This window comes from Ostrinia furnacalis, unplaced genomic scaffold (assembly GCF_004193835.3).
Source record: "Ostrinia furnacalis isolate ACB-3 unplaced genomic scaffold, ASM419383v2 OfSCF2155, whole genome shotgun sequence".
In the NCBI taxonomy this organism is placed as follows: domain Eukaryota; kingdom Metazoa; phylum Arthropoda; class Insecta; order Lepidoptera; family Crambidae; genus Ostrinia; species Ostrinia furnacalis.
Genome location: NW_021132394.1, coordinates 570,705 through 588,905, shown reverse-complemented (window position 1 = coordinate 588,905; position 18,201 = coordinate 570,705). Strand labels below are relative to the sequence as shown.

General features: G+C 42.9%; 1 protein-coding gene across 1 annotated transcript in view; it reads left to right on the top strand.

Annotated features, from left to right (window-relative positions):
* The window catches only part of LOC114354732 (uncharacterized), a 44,500-nt gene that overhangs the window by 20,015 nt on the left and 6,284 nt on the right, over window positions 1-18,201 (top strand). The window contains exons 10-26 of the mRNA XM_028307277.1: window positions 500-614; window positions 2,769-2,910; window positions 4,105-4,625; window positions 6,490-7,152; window positions 7,816-7,972; window positions 8,367-8,428; window positions 9,005-9,107; window positions 9,640-9,743; window positions 10,641-10,681; window positions 11,139-11,272; window positions 12,114-12,189; window positions 12,571-12,676; window positions 14,025-14,121; window positions 14,302-14,446; window positions 14,887-14,903; window positions 14,990-15,185; window positions 17,493-17,626. Of these exons, the coding sequence (XP_028163078.1) occupies window positions 500-614; window positions 2,769-2,910; window positions 4,105-4,625; window positions 6,490-7,152; window positions 7,816-7,972; window positions 8,367-8,428; window positions 9,005-9,107; window positions 9,640-9,743; window positions 10,641-10,681; window positions 11,139-11,272; window positions 12,114-12,189; window positions 12,571-12,676; window positions 14,025-14,121; window positions 14,302-14,446; window positions 14,887-14,903; window positions 14,990-15,185; window positions 17,493-17,626 (2,813 nt within the window). The remainder of the gene's footprint in view (window positions 1-499; window positions 615-2,768; window positions 2,911-4,104; window positions 4,626-6,489; window positions 7,153-7,815; window positions 7,973-8,366; window positions 8,429-9,004; window positions 9,108-9,639; window positions 9,744-10,640; window positions 10,682-11,138; window positions 11,273-12,113; window positions 12,190-12,570; window positions 12,677-14,024; window positions 14,122-14,301; window positions 14,447-14,886; window positions 14,904-14,989; window positions 15,186-17,492; window positions 17,627-18,201) is intronic.

The following is an 18,201-nucleotide window of genomic DNA, read 5'->3' as shown; positions in this document are numbered from 1 at the left end:
CCAATCACAGAGCTCTATTCAACGCTGTGCGTTCGATTTTCTGCTTCACATAAGCAAGCATCGTTTGTGAATACGGGCGATAGATTGGTAGCGTTAAAGGTGGGTTTACACTATGTTCGGCCAACAGATATATCAAGCATGATTTATAACTTGTCAATATTCAATGAGGGCTATCATTTTAGCGCTCACCAGTTAGCGCCACTGTAAAGTAAGGTCCTGTCACTTGCTAGTAGCGAAGACAGTGGCACCAACTGGTGAGCGCTAAAGTGGTAGGAGGACTATCGCATTTGCACTCATCAAGATGGCGCCACTGTAGAGTAAGGTCCTGTCAATCGCCAGGGGTTAAGTATAAAAACGATAGCCCTCATTGCCTCAGTTATGCCTCGAATCCACCCACGATCTCGGCCCGACATAATCTGAACCAACACTTACCCTATTTATTGCACTTGTATCTCAATAAATCAATATTGACAATATGTTCTGCAAATTATCTTAGCAGCAAGAAGTTAAAGACAGAAAAAGAGAAGTCGCGCAAGCGCAAGCACTCAGTTTCGAGCGAGACCACGCCCACCGAAAGCGACGATAGCAAGAAGAAGAAAAAGCTGAAAAAGAAGGTATTTTATTTTACTTTTACTTATGAGTGAAGCAGAAACTCATAACGAGTTTGGCGAGGCACATACACTGTACGGCTAGCATGAAAAACTTTCGAGTTCAAATCGTTTGCATACTCGAATCGCCATCAAAAGATTTAGTAAGAAAATTACAACAGCGCCCTTGTGAACGTGTCTTAAAGTGAACTTAGTATGAGATGTGGTTGCACGAAACTTATTTTGAGAATCAAAATTGTCACGTTATCGTTTAATTCGAAGATTGAGTATCGAATTTTATCGAATACGCAAACGATTCGAAGACGAAAGTTGTTCATGCTAGAGGTACTGGTCATCACAAAAATCGACCCTCCCGCGACAAGCACTTTCAAACGTATGCATCCCCACTTCCCACCAATATTGGCACCATTTAAAAGCCTAGTTTATTCATTTCATTAAAGGAAAGATTCTTACCCCAAAAATGTGTCTGTAGAAGAATCCAGAGTCACTGCTTCAAAAATTGGTAGTTACGCTTGAGCCAACTTTTATGGCTATAAAACTGTTAAGTTGGGATTTATCGCTATCCATCTGTTAAAGAGGACACGTGAGATCATTATTTGGTTTTATAACCATAAAAATTGGTCTAATTGATCCCAGAGGTGAGCCCAAAGTGATGTCTTTTTTCAAGTCATATTTATTGTATATCGCGTTTACGATGGTCTTCCTACATTTTTTTTACACGATGGCTGATCAAAAGTGCAAGACAATGAATTAATTTTTCTTTCTTCTCTGCAATTTCTTAAAATGTTCATACTTTTAAACTAGTTTGTTGAACTTTAATCTTTTCTTTTGATAGCCCAACTATCCTTTGTGATAAGGAAAAAAACTAGATTGAAAAATATCCTCATTTGTAGAAATGGCATGAGAAAAAGTAATCGCAGGTGGCAATTTTCTAAAAATGCACAAAAACTTAAAAATCTTGAAAACGGTGATATTTTTACTGGGGTCAAAATTGGACGTTAGGGAGACCATGGCGAGGCCTATCGATGGTTACAGGGTTATCCATTGTTTTTGGGACACCCTGTATAATAGATTTAGATAGACACTTAGGTTGAAGATAGGCTTTTGTAAAACTTAAAAACTATTGCCTCAGGTGGGATTTGAACCTGTAAATTGCTAAGAAACTAAGATGCATAATGCTAAATTCATAACTGCAGAATACAGGCTCATCTTGATAGTTTGTTGTTATAGAATCTAGAATAATATTTAGACCTTACTTACAGTCTACTAGAAAATTGTATTTTTATGGAATAATTTAGATAGAAATTATAAATTATTGACGATTTTTTACATGCCTAAATTGAGTGTCTTTATCGTGAACTTATCCATAAATGTAGATGCAGTTTAAGAATAAAACTGTTAAGTTGGGATTAATCGCTATCCATCTGTTAAAGAGGACACGTGAGATCATTATTTGGTTTTATAACCATAAAAATTGGTCTAATTGATCCCAGAGGTGAGCCCAAAGTGATGTCTTTTTTCAAGTCATATTTATTGTATATCGCGTTTATATTAATCGTTTATTAAGAAATTAAATGTGTTTTTCTTTAAGGATATTTAATTTTATTGGGCTTTCAAATAACACCAATATTATTGGGGCACCATGATTGTGTCAGTAGAAACGAGTTTTCCTGTAAAACGTAGGTGGGCCGATTTTTGTGATGACCAGTATAGTTCATCGAACTGATGGCCGTTGAGGAGAAAATATTTTAAATTACATTTGTATATGACAATAACGTTTATATCAAATACTAGCGGCCGCCCGCATCTTCGTACGCCTTTATCCCGTTTTACTCCCTTAGGAGTTGTCTCGTAAAATCCTTTCTTAGCGGATGCCTACGTCATAACATCTACCTGCATGCCAAATTTCAGCCCGATCCGTCCAGTGGTTTAGGCTGTGTGTTGATAGATCACTATGTCAGTCTTTCAATCAGTCAGTCAGTCACTTTTGTATCTTTTATGAAGTATTTTCTATGAATATAACGATTCAGTAGACACGTGGATCCTATGCAATGCAATAACATGTGGTATTTTTTTAAATATTTAACTTAATTGACATTTCTGTACGAAGAAGTAATTAGTATTCATTATGTGGTTCAATCTATCATTTGTAATTTACAGGGTAGTAAGATACTAAAGGCTAAGTTGGCAAAGAAGCGTCGCAAGGATAAGAAGATGAAGAAACGCCTTAAGGACAAACAGAAGAAGAAGAAGAAAACACCGAAGGTCGAGGAGATCAGCGACGACTCTGGAGATGAGAAAGGTACTTAATTATTTCCTTTATAATATACTAGCTTTTGCCCGCGGCTTCACCCGCGTGAAATTTAGTTTGTGACAGATCGTCATAAATTATAGCCTATATGTTATTCTGGGTTATAAACAATAATACTGTAAAGTTTCATCAAAATCCATTCAGTAGTTTTTGCGTGAAAGAGCAACAAACATCCAGACATCCAAACTTTCGCATTTATAATATTAGTAGGATAGGATTTTTAACTTTATTAAGACCATGGTATAAGGCTATAGATAAATTAAAAATAAATTCCCTTGATGAGTCTTGTTAAACAGTATCATTAGCCCAGTCAACGACTGCTCAAAACGCGGTATATTATACAGGGTGGAAACGATAAGTGATCTCACTCGATTATTTCTAAACTATACAAGATATCAAAAAACTAGTTACTGATCCTGAAAGTGCTTCGTGAGCTCTATCAAACGGTATCAATAGTTTAGAAATAATCGAGTGAGATCACTTATCGTTTCCATCCTGTATACGCATTTCCCTGTATATCTCTTTCGTTACATTCCCTCTAATATGGTCGAGTGAAGCGATGGCTGGTTCACTCGTCATGTCTGTGAACAGGCGCTGCTTTCGGGGACTGGTCAATCCAAGTTATTCAAATTTATGTATGCGAGTCATTTCTACTAGTACCTTAATATGTTAGTCTAGATATTAGCACGTCACTACCTTGTTTAATATACCACGCAATCTTGTATACCTACCCATTCTTATGAAACACCATACAAGAATGCATGGTAAATTCAGTGAACTGCTCCTGAATCGAATGTACCTACTACTACTATTTCTATTTATTTATATTAACCGGCAGACAGTGGTGACTGAGTTTGTTGCGGCGCTTCTTCTCAGCACTTGCCAAATGTTGGTCTCGAAGCGCTGGTAGGGTAAAAAGATTATGAGACATGTAGAGGCTCCTTAAGAGCATATTTTATGACGATTTGTAAGAACTATTTATTAGTCTAAACAAATAAAGATATTTTGACTTTGACTTTGACTTTGACTTTCTTGACTGGACTACATTGTATTTTTCAAATTCGTAACTAAAAAGTAGATAAACTGTTTAAGGCTAATTTGATAAAAAATGAATATCCTAAGTAAGCTTAATATTATAAAATTAACCTCGCAAGTTATTAATAAACTATCTGTTTTAAATTGTAGAAAAGAAAAAGAAAATCAAAAAGAAAAAGCAACTAAAACTCAAGAAAATCCAAAAGAAGAAGAAAGTGCAAGTGAAATCTTCTAGCAGCTCATCTTCAAGCACTAGCAGCTCCGACAGCGAGTCCGAAGAAGAAAGAAAGAGGAAACAGAAGAAGAAAGAACTAGCCGCTAAAAAGAAAAAAGATAAAAAGAAGAAACGTAAACAATCTTCAGAAAGCGACGAACTGTTCGACGTTAATGTACTAAACAACATAAAAACAGAAAGAATGAGCGACGATGAATTCTCTCCAAGACGGCAAAAACCAAGAGAAATTATTAACGTGAAAGAACTACAAAAAGATTTTGTAGGTAGTAACATACATATAAAGCAGGAGAAAGTGGAGTCCCCTGTAGCATCACCTAAAGAAGCAGTTAGTCCGCCGATAGTAGATATTAAAGAAGAGAGCTGTGAGGTGCTGCAAGACCAATCTACGCCGCCTGAGAAGGTGGAGACTAAAGAAGAAGTCGTGGAGCCAGTGAAGGTAAATCAAAATCAAATACAATCAAATACACTCGGCGTCAAATAAATCGCACCTCCCGCGACAAGCACTTTTCAAACGTATGCATCCCCACTTCCCACCAATATCGGTACCATTTGAAAGCCTAGTTCTAAACTTCATTTCATTAAAGGAAAGGTTTTTACCCCAAAAATGTGTCTTTAGAAGGATTCAGTTTTCTTAAAGCGACAGGTAGTTACGATTGAGCCAACTTTTATGGCTATAAAACTGTTAAATTGGGATTAATCGCTATCCATCTGTTAAAGAGGACACGTGAGATCATTATTTGGTTTTATAACCACAAAAATTGATCTACTTGGTCCCAGAAGTGAACCCCAAGTGAGGGCTTTTTTCAGACATTTATGGTACCTGTTAATTGTTTATAAAAAAAATAAATGTATTTTTCTTTAAGTTTATTTATTGGGCTTTCAAATAACACCAATATTGTTGGGGCACCATGATTGTGTCAGAAGAAAATCTTTAAAGTTCGCGCCGCGGAAGGTGCGATTTATTTGATGTTGAGTGTATTTTATTAGTATTATTTTATGTTAAAACGTGAACCACCGTTATGGTAAACCGAGTTGTACATTGGTAGGTTTTTGATATATTACGCATACATTAAGGAATATTATACGGTAAAAATGAGAATCTTAACTGATGCTGTAAGTCTTATACAGTAAAGAAAACTTATTAATGATTTCATCTAAGATACGTAAAATGGAACGCTGAAAGTCAATCGGTTAAAGACCCAATATACTGGACTGTCCTTCCCGTGACATTGGCAGGGGGGTGCCACCATCGTTCGATATGGAAATAATCGGAACCAGCGATCCGGTATTGACGGTGGCGCCCCCTGTCAATGTCTCAGATGGGACAGTTCAGTGTATTGGGTCTGTAAGGTTTTTGGTTTGTACAGATAAAACCAAAATCAATAGTTCGTTTAATCATCTGTCAGTGTAGCAATAATATGTTACTTGCGAAGTCTTGTATTTATTGCGATTAATAACATTTTATGCGATTACGGATTCTGTTTGTGCTTGCGATTTGGGTGGCATTAGTCCAACGTACGTTACAAAAAAAGGTTTTAGAATAAAGTGTCATTACAGAAAAGATAATTTCTAGGTGAATTTAGCTTTTTTCTAATTTAGTTTTCTAGAGAAATACATTAGTTAGCAATCTCAAATAAACACAATATTATACTATACTTACGAGCAAAAGTATGGAATCACCATCTTGTGTTTTGTTCCGAAAGATTTGAAGAACTCAGTGTCAAACTAAAGTTTATTTATTTATTTATTTATATTAGGAAGACCAGGGTTTACATAATTGATTATTTTACAATTAATAACACTTGATAACCACTTATAGGTCCCCACATTTATAATATAATCTTTAAACTGGTACCATTTTTAATTGAATCTTCATAGTCATTTAGTTCTAATGATCACTCGAAACTAATGGGGTGATTCCATACTTTTGCTCGCGAGTGTAGTATAAGAAGGCATAAAAACGACATGAAATTTGTAGCTGTAAAAAGAACTTAGTACTGGTACCAACGATTCATAGAAAGTGATTGATCACCTTTAAAATGTATCTTTTAGCTCTGCCCAATTGTGTTTTGTGACTGTTGTAATAACTTAACATACATCTAATAGGAATTCACATGTGATTTTTATGTAGTAGCTTAGAAAATTTAAGAAAGTAGTTTTTTATCCACAACTTGGAAGCTTTTGAACTGCATCTCAAGTGAGCGAAAGTATTAATTGACAATAAAAATAAGGAAACGGGTGTAGGAACTTATAAAATAATTGACAAGTGTGACATAAATCTTAAAACTTTAACTTTACAGGAACCGACCCCAGAGCCAGTTCAAGAAATTGAATCGCCGAATAATAATATGCTAGAGGAATCTCACTCCATACCCCTCCCCGACGATCCAATCACAACTACCAATTTGGAAGATATTGCTCTTCCATCTGAAGACAACAGAACAGATCAGAAAGCAGAACCCTCCCAAACTTATTACGAAATTAAAACCGATCAGGCTGATGTCTATCAAAAGCAGGGCGAGATCTATGAGAAACATGGGGATACCTATCAGAAACAGGGAGATATTTATCAGAAGGAGGGGGACCTCTATCAGAAATACGGGGATCTGTACCAGAAGCAAGGGGACAGTTATCAGAAGCAAGGGGACACATATCAGAAACAAGGGGACACCTATCAAAAACAAGGGGACACCTATCAGAAACAAGGGGACACCTATCAGAAACAAGGGGACAATTATCAGAAACAGGGCGACTCTTATTCGAAACAGACTGAATCGTATACGAAACAGGGTGATGTTTATCAGAAGCAAAACGACAGCTATCAGAAACAGGGCGATCAGTACCAGAAGCAAGGGGACGTGTATCAGAAGGATTTAGAAGTGGAGGGGGAAGAGAAGTTTGCCGACAGCTATGAGATGTTGGAGCAGATGGCTATGGCGTATCAGAGCGATGTTGCTAATCAGGTAATTTATTTTGATACTTTTGGAATTTATACTTTAATAACTATCCCATGTGTAAGGCGGCCACGACCCAAAGCGGAAACCTACGACCGTTATTTAACTTTAGACAACGTTTAAGCATCAGTTCACGAGTGAGACAAAGACAGGAGACAGATAAAGTAATAAACACACCAAAAATCACGGTTTTCCTTCGCGACCGCTTTCTCTTAAGACGACTTGAGTATTTGAAATTCATAGTGTCATTATTTCATTTAATTCATAGTGTCATCATTAGCTTATTTAGTCTCTACTGCAGGAGCTTACCATAGGACAATTAAGGACATTGCCTCCACTCCTTATGCCAAGGCTGCTCAACTCCAGGCCCGCGGGCCACAGTGTGGCCCCCAAAAGAATTTTAAGTGGCCCGCGCATGTACAGTTTGAAAAAAAAAACGCACCAAATAAAAAGTCCCGCCGAGCACAGTACAAACTTTAAGATCTCTCTGAAGTTAGCTATCAAAAATGTAGGTGGCCCGTCGTTAACGACTGAATCCACCGTTTGGCCCGACTCTTCAAAAGGTTGAGCAGCCTTGCCTTATGCTAACCAGATGGGTTGGTCTGGAGATATTTATCACTCTCTAGCTAAGTTCCGTTATAGTCATATTATTAAGATGTCGGTATATTCCAGCACCTATCAGGAACAGTACCCATAGACCCGGCGTTGGATTCGCCGCAATCGCAGCGCATCGAGACTGTGGTCCGGCGGCGCGGCGAGATCAAGTGCGACTGGCGCGCCGGGGACACGCCGGCGGCCCAGCACACGCAGCAGCGGCCTTCGCGGTGGGGTGAGTGGAGATAGGAAACACTTAGCAGCCTCTAAAGGGTGACTCGTCGCAAGTATACTAGGTCTCTGGTCAAGATGGCTCTTCCCACTGGTGTAAGTGAAGCCAGGAGGCAGCGCATGAGACTGTAGACTACTACAGGTCTAAGCAAGACGTCAGGCTGCTCTCCTGCTCTAGTGAGTGAAGCCAGGGCTTCTATAGAGTAGCCTTAGAGGCGCCTCGTCGCAGCACAACGAGACGGTGGTCCGGCGGCCCAGCAGACGCAGCAGCGGCCTTCGCGATGGGGTGAGTATCTACTTACAGAAGCATTGGATCGACACGGCACACCATAGAAAGAAATAGAGTCTTTGAGTGGCGTAAAGTCAAGTGAAAGCAACTTGTGTCTACGTTTGCGCAGCCTCTAATGGTGCCTCGTCGCAGCGCATGAGGCCAAAGTCTATTACAGGTTTAAATATTCAGGTAACCTTTGGGATAAGATGAGTGCTCGTTTATTTCAGCCAAAGGACGCCCACTGCTCGACAAAGACCTCCCCCAAGGTGACTCCTCCCACAACGACGCTGCTCGTATCCAGGTGCATTCCGCAATCGTCACTAGATCGTTGGGAGTGCTCGAGACTGTAGTCAGGCTGCCCTCTCGCTGGAGTGTGACAGAAGGACTTCTGTATGAGCCTTAAAGGCGCTTCATCGCGATGGGGTGAGCGGAGTCAGGACTTGGAGTCTACTTCCAGGTGGTCTATTACTGGTCGAGACAGACGTCAGAGTGCTCTCCTGCTGGAGTAAGCCAGGAGAACTTCTGCAGGAGCCTTTAAGGCTTGTCGCAGCGCAAGTTTACTACAGGTTTCTGACCCAAGTGAAGCCAGGAGAACTTCTGTAGGAACCTTAAAGGCGCCTCGTCGCAGCGCATGAGACTGTAGTCAGGTCTAGACAACACGTCAGCCTGCTCTCCCGCTGGAGTGAGACAGGAGAAAGACTTCTGTAGGAGCCTTACTCTTGCGCGCTCTTCTCGATGCGCTAAGACAAGGCGCCTTCGTCTCAGCGCATCGAGACGGTGGTCCGGCGGTGCGGCGAGATCAAGTGCGACTGGCGCGCCGGCGACACGCCGGCGGCCCAGCACACGCAGCAGCGGCCTTCGCGATGGGGTGAGTGGAGACAGGACTTCTGTAGGAGCCTAGGAGCCTTAGAGGCGCCTCGTCGCAGCGCACCAAGCCTAAGTCCACTACAGGTATCTTCTAGGTAACCCTTCCGCTGAGGAAAGTGGAGCCATAATGACTTGTATACGGGCCTTAAAGGAACCTCATCGTAGCTCACATAACTGTAGTCTACTGCAGGTCCACCCGAGGATTTCCACAACGATCGGTCCTACGTTGCCCTACGGAGCCAGGACTTCTGTAAGAGCCTTAGAGGCGCCTCGTCGCAGCGCACGAGACTAGTCTACTACAGGTCTAGACAAGACGTCAGGCTGCTCTTACGAGCATGGCAAGAAGCTGGTCTTCCGCAGAAGCCCTTGTTGAAATTTAAAAGGTAGCAGATTGTACCACTTTGTCTGTTCTCATTGTTTATGGGCAAATCAACAAACCGTACTTGAATCATTTCAATCATCATTGAAATTTGTCTTCGCATGCATCCAAAGCTATAAGATCAAAAGTAAACCTTGTCATCCTTCCCCACCAGGTCTGAAGCCGGGTGAAGTGAACATAGTCCTGACAGGAGGGCCGGCGAGCGAGCCCGCCGTGGCTTATCCCATCCGCAGCGTACTGGAGCGCGGGCCCTACGAGATACAGACCCTCGCCAATAGGCAGGACCACCAGAACATCGGGTGAGTGGGGTCCTGTCACTGGGAGCTATAAAACACTGGGACATTGGGTAACATACAGGGATTGTGGCGACATCTATCGACGCGAAACTACAGACTAGTAGTGGTAGTTCTTACCTAATGGATGGCGCTGATACATGCTTTGCCACAGCATACACTTTGACGTCGCGGTGTCACCAAACCTGCATCGCGGTGTCAGAGTTTTCTGTCCTGACTAGCATATACTTAAAACCGAGATGGTTAACAACTGGACCTTGGTCCCGAGCACAACACTCGCTAGGAAAGAAGCAATTCCACCTTAGCTTCCTATACAGGTATAGTCGATCCTCAAATCCCACAGGATAAAAAAAATAGCGGGTGAGTTAGTAAATGTTACTGAGAGAAAGAACGTTGGAACATTGGGGGAGATATTGACCGTCACCACAGGCAGGACATCGGGTGAGTTCTTAGGTACTGTTTGGGAGTTCTAGGACGTTGGACCATGGTCACACCAGGTCTGAAGCCAGGGGAAGTGAACATAGTCCTGACGGGAGGGCCGGCGAGCGAGCCCGCCGTCGCTTATCCCATCCGCAGCGTACTGGAGCGCGGGCCCTACGAGATACAGACCCTCGCCAATAGGCAGGACCACCAGAACATCGGGTGAGTGGGGTATTGTCACTGAGAGTTCAAGAGCGTTGGAACATTGCGTGAGATACAGGCCGTTGCTACCAGGCAGGACCACCAGAACATCGAGTGAGTGGGGCCCTGTAACCGAGTTCTAGGAATATTGGAGCAAAGACGGGAGAGGTAAACATAGACCTTACGGGTGCGCCCTTGAGCCTGTCCCATCCGCAGCGTGCTGAAGCGCGGGCCCTACGAGATACAGACCCTCGCCAATAGGCAGGACCACCAGAACATCGGGTGAGTGGGGTACTGTCACTGGGAGCTATAGAACGCTGGGACATTGGGTAAGTACGCTGGGTACAGCAGGGCTCCTCCGAAACTACTTAGTTTTCGGTCTATCTTTCACTGTCGCTCATGCTGGCAACGAAAATCGAGATGACAGCATTCGAAACTTTGAATGACGTTTTTGATCAGATCTAAGAGCCCTAAAACATGGATGAGAAGGGCACTGTTACTGAGAGTTTCGACTCTTACAATCTGAAATTGATGAAGCTAGGAAATGTTTTTTCCTGACCAAATTTCGTGTCGCTCCACTCTTCATTACATTGTAGACAGCTAAAGGCTGAAGAAATCCGCTAATAATCAATATTGGGACACTCCTGAGAAAATTGTGACAAAAAACCGCTGACATAAAATTCACTTCTCTTAGTTATATTTTTTTATAATTAATAATAATTATTATTCTCCTTGTCAGGTACGATGAAGCATACATGGACATGTTCGGCTCATCGGACCGCATGCAATACGGCGATTGCTTCGCGACAGAGACCCCTGCGCCGCGTCTGTCATCCCTGGATGAAAGAATCAACCGGGCACTCAGGGAAACCAGTGAGTTCTAGCATAGTTCTTGCATCTCACGAAGGCGAGTGAGCTTTACTTGTGTGTGTACGTGTACATGCACATAACGATAGTGTAATGTCTGTCAAAACTTTTGAAAAACGAACAGTAGCTAGCCACCACACATGTAAAGCTCCCTCGCCTTCGTGAATTTTAACAACTATACCTTCATTATACTCGTGTTCATCATCATCATCAATCCGGGCTTGATATAATGGACATGATCGCGCCTCGGACCGCATGCATGATGCGCCCGCGTCTGTCATCTCTAGATAATGGATCAACCGAGCACTCAGAGAGACTAGCGAGTGGCTTAGCCTTCATCATGATTAGGTCATTTTGGTCTCCAATGCTCCTGCACGACCCGCTCTAATTTGCTTCCACTTCCACTGTTTATTCCACTTTGTTCACCTGGGTGATATCACCTGGACACTAAAGATTCCACTTTCTTCACTCAGGTGAACGAAGTGGAATAATCCCTGGTCAGACGGACAGAGGAGGCCTTATATTTTTAACTATTAAATATTCATCTACCTCAGTGGTTCCCAAACTTATTTAGTCTACTGCCCACTTTGAGAATAAATTATTTTTAGCGCCCCCCATTTTTGTAGTCAAGAGTCGAGCTCAGTCGATGTCTAAGAGTCATCCTCGTAGATGACGCCTTCCAAGCCTCTACACAACGTCCCGATTTTTTTTCTGGGTCTCTTATCGCCCCCCCTTTAAGCCTGCAGCGCCCACAAGGGGGCGTTATCGCCCACTTTGGGAAACACTGATCTACCTGAATAATGTAAGGGGATATATCAATAAAGTTAAAGTGGTATTCCTTTTTCAGATCTTGGTGAAGTGACAAAAGAGACAGATGATGTGGAAACAGACAAAGATACCCCAGAAAAGGGGATCCTGGTTACGTAAGTATAATTCTGTTCATGATACCTACTGATAGTGACGTATTGAAATTCTCGTCCACACCTATTGAAATGTTAAAAGTATATCTGTCATTGGCTTGGACTATAGTCATGTAGACGTCGCAACACAAACCCCCCTTATTACAAAAAGTTAGACTGGTTGAACTCTGGTTTAAATTGACATTAAGGCTGGGCAACCATCTTCTTTAACTTTGACAAACGTCAAAAATCTGTCAAATTCCTTACAGAAAACGCCGGCCATCGTTATAGTTACGGTCAAAGTTAGGTGGTGCAACTCTGCCTTAGTATGGAAATGTCATTTTAAACCAGTGTTCGTCCCGGGCTTGACTTTTTGTAATAAGGCGCAATATGTTTGTGTTACAGCAAGTCGTTGTGTGTGGAGTCTTCCCGTAGCGCCAAGCGAGTCAGTTTCGCTGACGGGTACAAGCCTGGACAGGACTCCGACACAGAGGAGCCTCCCGTCAAGAAGGTGAGGTCTTTGATCCAAGAATTAACAAGTGTGGTCTGAGTAAATATTCTTCGAAGTCTTAGCAAACCAATTAACACTAGTATCTAACTTTTTAAGACAACTGTGATTGCAAGATATTTAAATTACCTTTTCTTTGATTTCATACCGAAATATTGTGAATACTTTGTCAACAAAAAAGCCCTTCTACAAAAAGGGCTTCTCATTTTTTTAATGTGACGCCCTTGGGAATTTGCTATCATATGTCATAGTTGGTTCGTTCGTTTCAGCCGAAAGACGTCCACTGCTGGACAAAGGCCTCCCCCAAAGATTTCCACAAAGACCGGTCCTGCGCCGCTCGCATCCAGGCACCTCCCGCGACCTTCACCAGATCGTCGGTCCACCTAGTGGGAGGCCTGCCCGCGCTAAGTCTTCCGGCTCGTGCTCGCCACTCAAGAACTTCCTGCCCCAGCGGCCATCAGCTCTCCGAGCTATGTGCCCCGCCCACTGCCACTTGATTTTAGCGATTCTGCGGGCTATGTCAGTCACTCTGGTTCTCCTACGGATCTCCTCATTTCTGATTCGATCACGCAGGGAAACTCCGAGCATAGCACGTCATAGTTGTAGTTCTAAAATCCTAAGTTTACTTTTCTGCGCATAGTTTCTTAGAATGGGGTTCAAGTTTGAAATTGAGGCCAAGAGCTTCCTAGTTGTGGATAAAAAAAATGACAATCTCTTTCTCTGTATTTGTTATGGATCGCCTCACGACGCGTTTGGAATAGTGTCACAAAAAGACAATGCCGGAAATTGGCGTCTTTTTTTTTTCGCGCGGCCATCGACCAAACCATGTTTTTTGCATACAAAATAGTGTAATAAACCAAACTTACTAAAACTTGTATGCCTCTAAACTCAGTCTGAACTGAGTTACGAGCATTAGAAGTTTGATGATTTACATACTAGATTTGCTTTTTGCGCGCAAGTTTTGTAAGAAATTGCAACAAAATAGCTCAGAATACAGAACAAACCAGAAGGAGTGTTCGATAACATTTCTACGCGGCAACTTGTGTCCAAAATACTTCCCCTCCCGCGCCCCTCTACCCCCTTTAGTGTTACTAGCGCCGNACAAACCCTCGCCAATAGGCAGGACCACCAGAACATCGGGTGAGTGGGGTACTGTCACTGGGAGCTATAGAACGCTGGGACATTGGGTAACATACAGAGATTGTGGCGACATCTATCGACGCGAAACTACAGACTAGTAGTGGTAGTTCTTACCTAATGGATGGCGCTGATACATGCTTTGTATGCCATAGCATACACTTTGACGTCTCTAAACCTGCATCGCGGTGTCAGAGTTTTCTGTCCTGACTAGCATATACAGAAAACCGACATGGTTAACAACTGGACCTTGGTCCCCGAGCACAACACTCGCTCGGAAAGAAGCAATTCCACATTAGCTTCCTATACAGGTATAGTCGCTCCTCAAATCCCACAGGATAACCAAAATAGCGGGTGAGTTAGGAAATGTTACTGAGAGAAAAAACGTTGGAACATTGGGGGAGATATGGACCGTCACCACAGGCAGGACATCGGGTGAGTTCTTAGGTACTGTTTGGGAGTTCTAGGACGTTGGACCATGGTCACGCCAGGTCTGAAGCCGGGTGAAGTGAACATAGTCCTGACGGGAGGGCCGGCGAGCGAGCCCGCCGTGGCTTATCCCATCCGCAGCGTGCTGGAGCGCGGGCCCTACGAGATACAGACCCTCGCCAATAGGCAGGACCACCAGAACATCGAGTGAGTCGGGTATTGTTACTGAGAGTTACGGAAATATTGAGTTAGTTGGGTATTGTTACTGAGAGATACAAACCCTCGCCAATAGGCAGGACCACCAGAACATCGGGTGAGTGGGGTACTGTCACTGGGAGCTATAGAACGCTGGGACATTGGGTAACATACAGAGATTGTGGCGACATCTATCGACGCGAAACTACAGACTAGTAGTGGTAGTTCTTACCTAATGGATGGCGCTGATACATGCTTTGTATGCCATAGCATACACTTTGACGTCTCTAAACCTGCATCGCGGTGTCAGAGTTTTCTGTCCTGACTAGCATATACAGAAAACCGACATGGTTAACAACTGGACCTTGGTCCCCGAGCACAACACTCGCTCGGAAAGAAGCAATTCCACATTAGCTTCCTATACAGGTATAGTCGCTCCTCAAATCCCACAGGATAACCAAAATAGCGGGTGAGTTAGGAAATGTTAGTGAGAGAAAGAACGTTGGAACATTGGGGGAGATATTGACCGTTACCACAGGCAGGATATCGGGTGAGTTCTTAGGTACTGTTTGGGAGTTCTGGGACGTTGGACCATGGTCACACCAGGTCTGAAGCCGGGTGAAGTGAACATAGTCCTGACGGGAGGGCCGGCGAGCGAGCCCGCCGTGGCTTATCCCATCCGCAGCGTGCTGGAGCGCGGGCCCTACGAGATACAGACCCTCGCCAATAGGCAGGACCACCAGAACATCGAGTGAGTCGGGTATTGTTACTGAGAGTTACGGAAATATTGAGTTAGTTGGGTATTGTTACTGAGAGATACAGACCCTCGCCAATAGGCAGGACCACCAGAACATCGGGTGAGTTGGGGTCACAGATCACAGAAACTAAAGGGAGATGTGATAAGGGGGCGGGACCGGTGTCGCGGCAATATGCCCAAAAATAGAACACATTTCTCGATGCAGCTATGATGACAGCAGCGACTTCACAATGTAAACAGTTTACATTGCTTGCGTAGTACTAAATATTATTCGATCGTTGAGTACTGATACTGCAGTGGATATGCGCACATATTTTGATTTCTTTGTGTGTGTGAATTTCTAATGCGACACTGAGTTTCGAACTCAGCGCATTACTTGGCATCTCTCTATATCTCTATGGTTGGGGTATTGTTACCGAGGGTTACAGAATACTGGACGAGTTAAGCGCTGTTTGGAAATTGTAGTAACATTGAGTGAGTTTAATGCTGTTACTGAGAAATACAGACCGTGGCTACTAGGTAGGACAACCAGAATATTGGGCGAGGGCCACCTTAATTACTAGCTAGCTAGCCATACTGTTACTGAGAGTCCAAGAACGTTGAAACATTGGGGGAGATACAGACCCTCGCTAATAGACAGGACAACCAGAACATCGGGTGAGTTGCTGCCCACTGTTTGGAAGTTCTAGGACCGCGTATCCACTAGAGGAAGCCTCGGGCCAAGCAGCTGCCTCGTCCCGAGGCAGAGCAAGCGGGGACGCTGCTTCAATCTGCGGCCGCGTCTTGTGGCAAATTCGTCGCCGCGAGCTGAGCCATATTGCCGCTTGGAACCAGGCAGCCGCTCGGCCCGAAGCTGCCTCAATAATATTGGGACACTCCTGAGTGTTTCGATTAATGCTGAACTGAGAATATTGTGACAAAAAACCGGTATTTTTGACATGAAATTCACTTATACGAGGGGCGGCTGAAAAGTTTTGAGCCTAAGTATCTTCAAGTGTTATTATTGACTCGCGCTAAATTTAATTAATTTGCCAATAACCTCCTTAGTATATGTGCAAATTTTCATTTCATTAGCGTCATCACGCTTTTAGTAATTAATTCGTAAACATCATCATGTCTCAGTCATCCGCACAATGTACGAAATTGAAGTACACAGTTGTCACAAAATTCCTCAAAAAAAGGAACAAAACGCTGACGGTAACATTTGATGAGATGTTTACAGTTTATGGGGAGTCTGGGCCCTCATTTGCCATCATGAAATATTGGATCCGATAGTTCAAGCATGGCAGGGAGTCGCTAAAAGATGACCGCAAGTCAGTGCGGCCAGATTTCGCCATTAACGAATAAAATAATGAAAATTTAATTAATCTTGCTTTAGAGATCAGCGAATTAAGCTGTGACAGATAGCTGAAGCCATAGGTATTAGCAAGGAACGTATTGGCGATATTTTTCATACTAATTTGCACATGAAATAGGGGTGCGCGCGATGGGTGCCAAAAATGCTCACGCCACTCGACAACCAGCGTCGAGTCACAACTTCGCAGGAATTTTAGGACATCTTTGGCCATAATCCTTACAATTATTTTTCTCACATTATCACTATTGATAAGTAATAGATCCGGCAGTACGATGTAGAGTCAAAATAAGAGTCAATGCAATGGATTTAAAAGGGAAAACGTCACCGCGGAAATTCAAAGTGGAGCGATCGACACCCAAGCTCATAGCCACTATTTTTGGGATTGTGGAGGAATTTTATTCATTGACTACCTATTTAAAAAAAACTACAATAAACGGAAATTATTATATATTATTATATACTGTTGATAAGAGTGCGTCAAGTGGTTGTTGAAATATTGAGAGGCAAACTGGCGAATGGAAATCTGTTATTGCAAGATAATTCGCCCGCGCACATGGCGCATGTTGCATGGCTTGCCTCGGGTAAAATTGGATTTCAAGAAATTAATCACCCTCCACACAGTTTAGTCCGAATCCTTAGCTATTTTGTCTAATTCTCAAATTGGAAAAAAGACCTTCAGGAACGAAGATTTTTGAGTGACAAAGAAATGAAGGCGGCGTTAAAGGCTCATTTCGAAGGCAAAGATTGCGAATTTTTTTTCAGTGGGTTAAAAGCTCTTTTACACAAATGTAAGAAGTCCGTTGTAGTAGAGGGAGATTAAATAGGAAAATATATTTTTTATACTTTTCTATCGGCATTTTTAATACCCTAGGCTCAAAACTTTTCAGCCGCCCCTCGTATCATAATTTTTTAACATTAATAATAATTATGGTTCTCTCTGTCAGGTACGATGAAGCATACATGGACATGTTCGGCTCTTCCGACCGAATGCAATACGGCGATTGCTTTGCCACGGAAACTCCTGCGCCGCGTCTGTCATCCCTGGATGAAAGAATCAACCGGGCACTCAGGGAAACCAGTGAGTTGTAGTACCTTCATTATACTCGTGTTCATCATCAATCCGGACTAGAAATAATGGACATGATTGCGATTCGGGCCGCATAAAGAATCAACCGAGTACTGAGAGAGACTAAAGCCTGGTCCGTGAGCACGTAGAATTTTGTCCAATGACCCCAAGCTACCCATCCTTATCGCTCGCGCGTAATTATATTGCTGTCGCGACTGTGCGACGGGCGGCCGCAGTGAGTGTGCGAGCGCGACAGCAACATAATTACGCGCGAGCGATAAGCATGGGTAGCTTGGGGTCATTGGACAAAATTCTACGTGCTCACGAACCAGACTTTAGTGAGTGGCTTAGCCTTCATCATGATTAGGTCATTTGGTCTCCAATGCTCCTGCACGACCTACTCTAATTTGCTTCCACTTCCACTGTTTATTCCACTTTGTTCACCTGGGTGATATCACCTGGACACTAAAGATTCCACTTTCTTCACTCAGGTGAACGAAGTGGAATAATCCCTGGTCAGACGGACAGAGGAGGCCACATATTTTTAACTATTAAATATTCATCTACCTGAATTATGTAAGGGGATA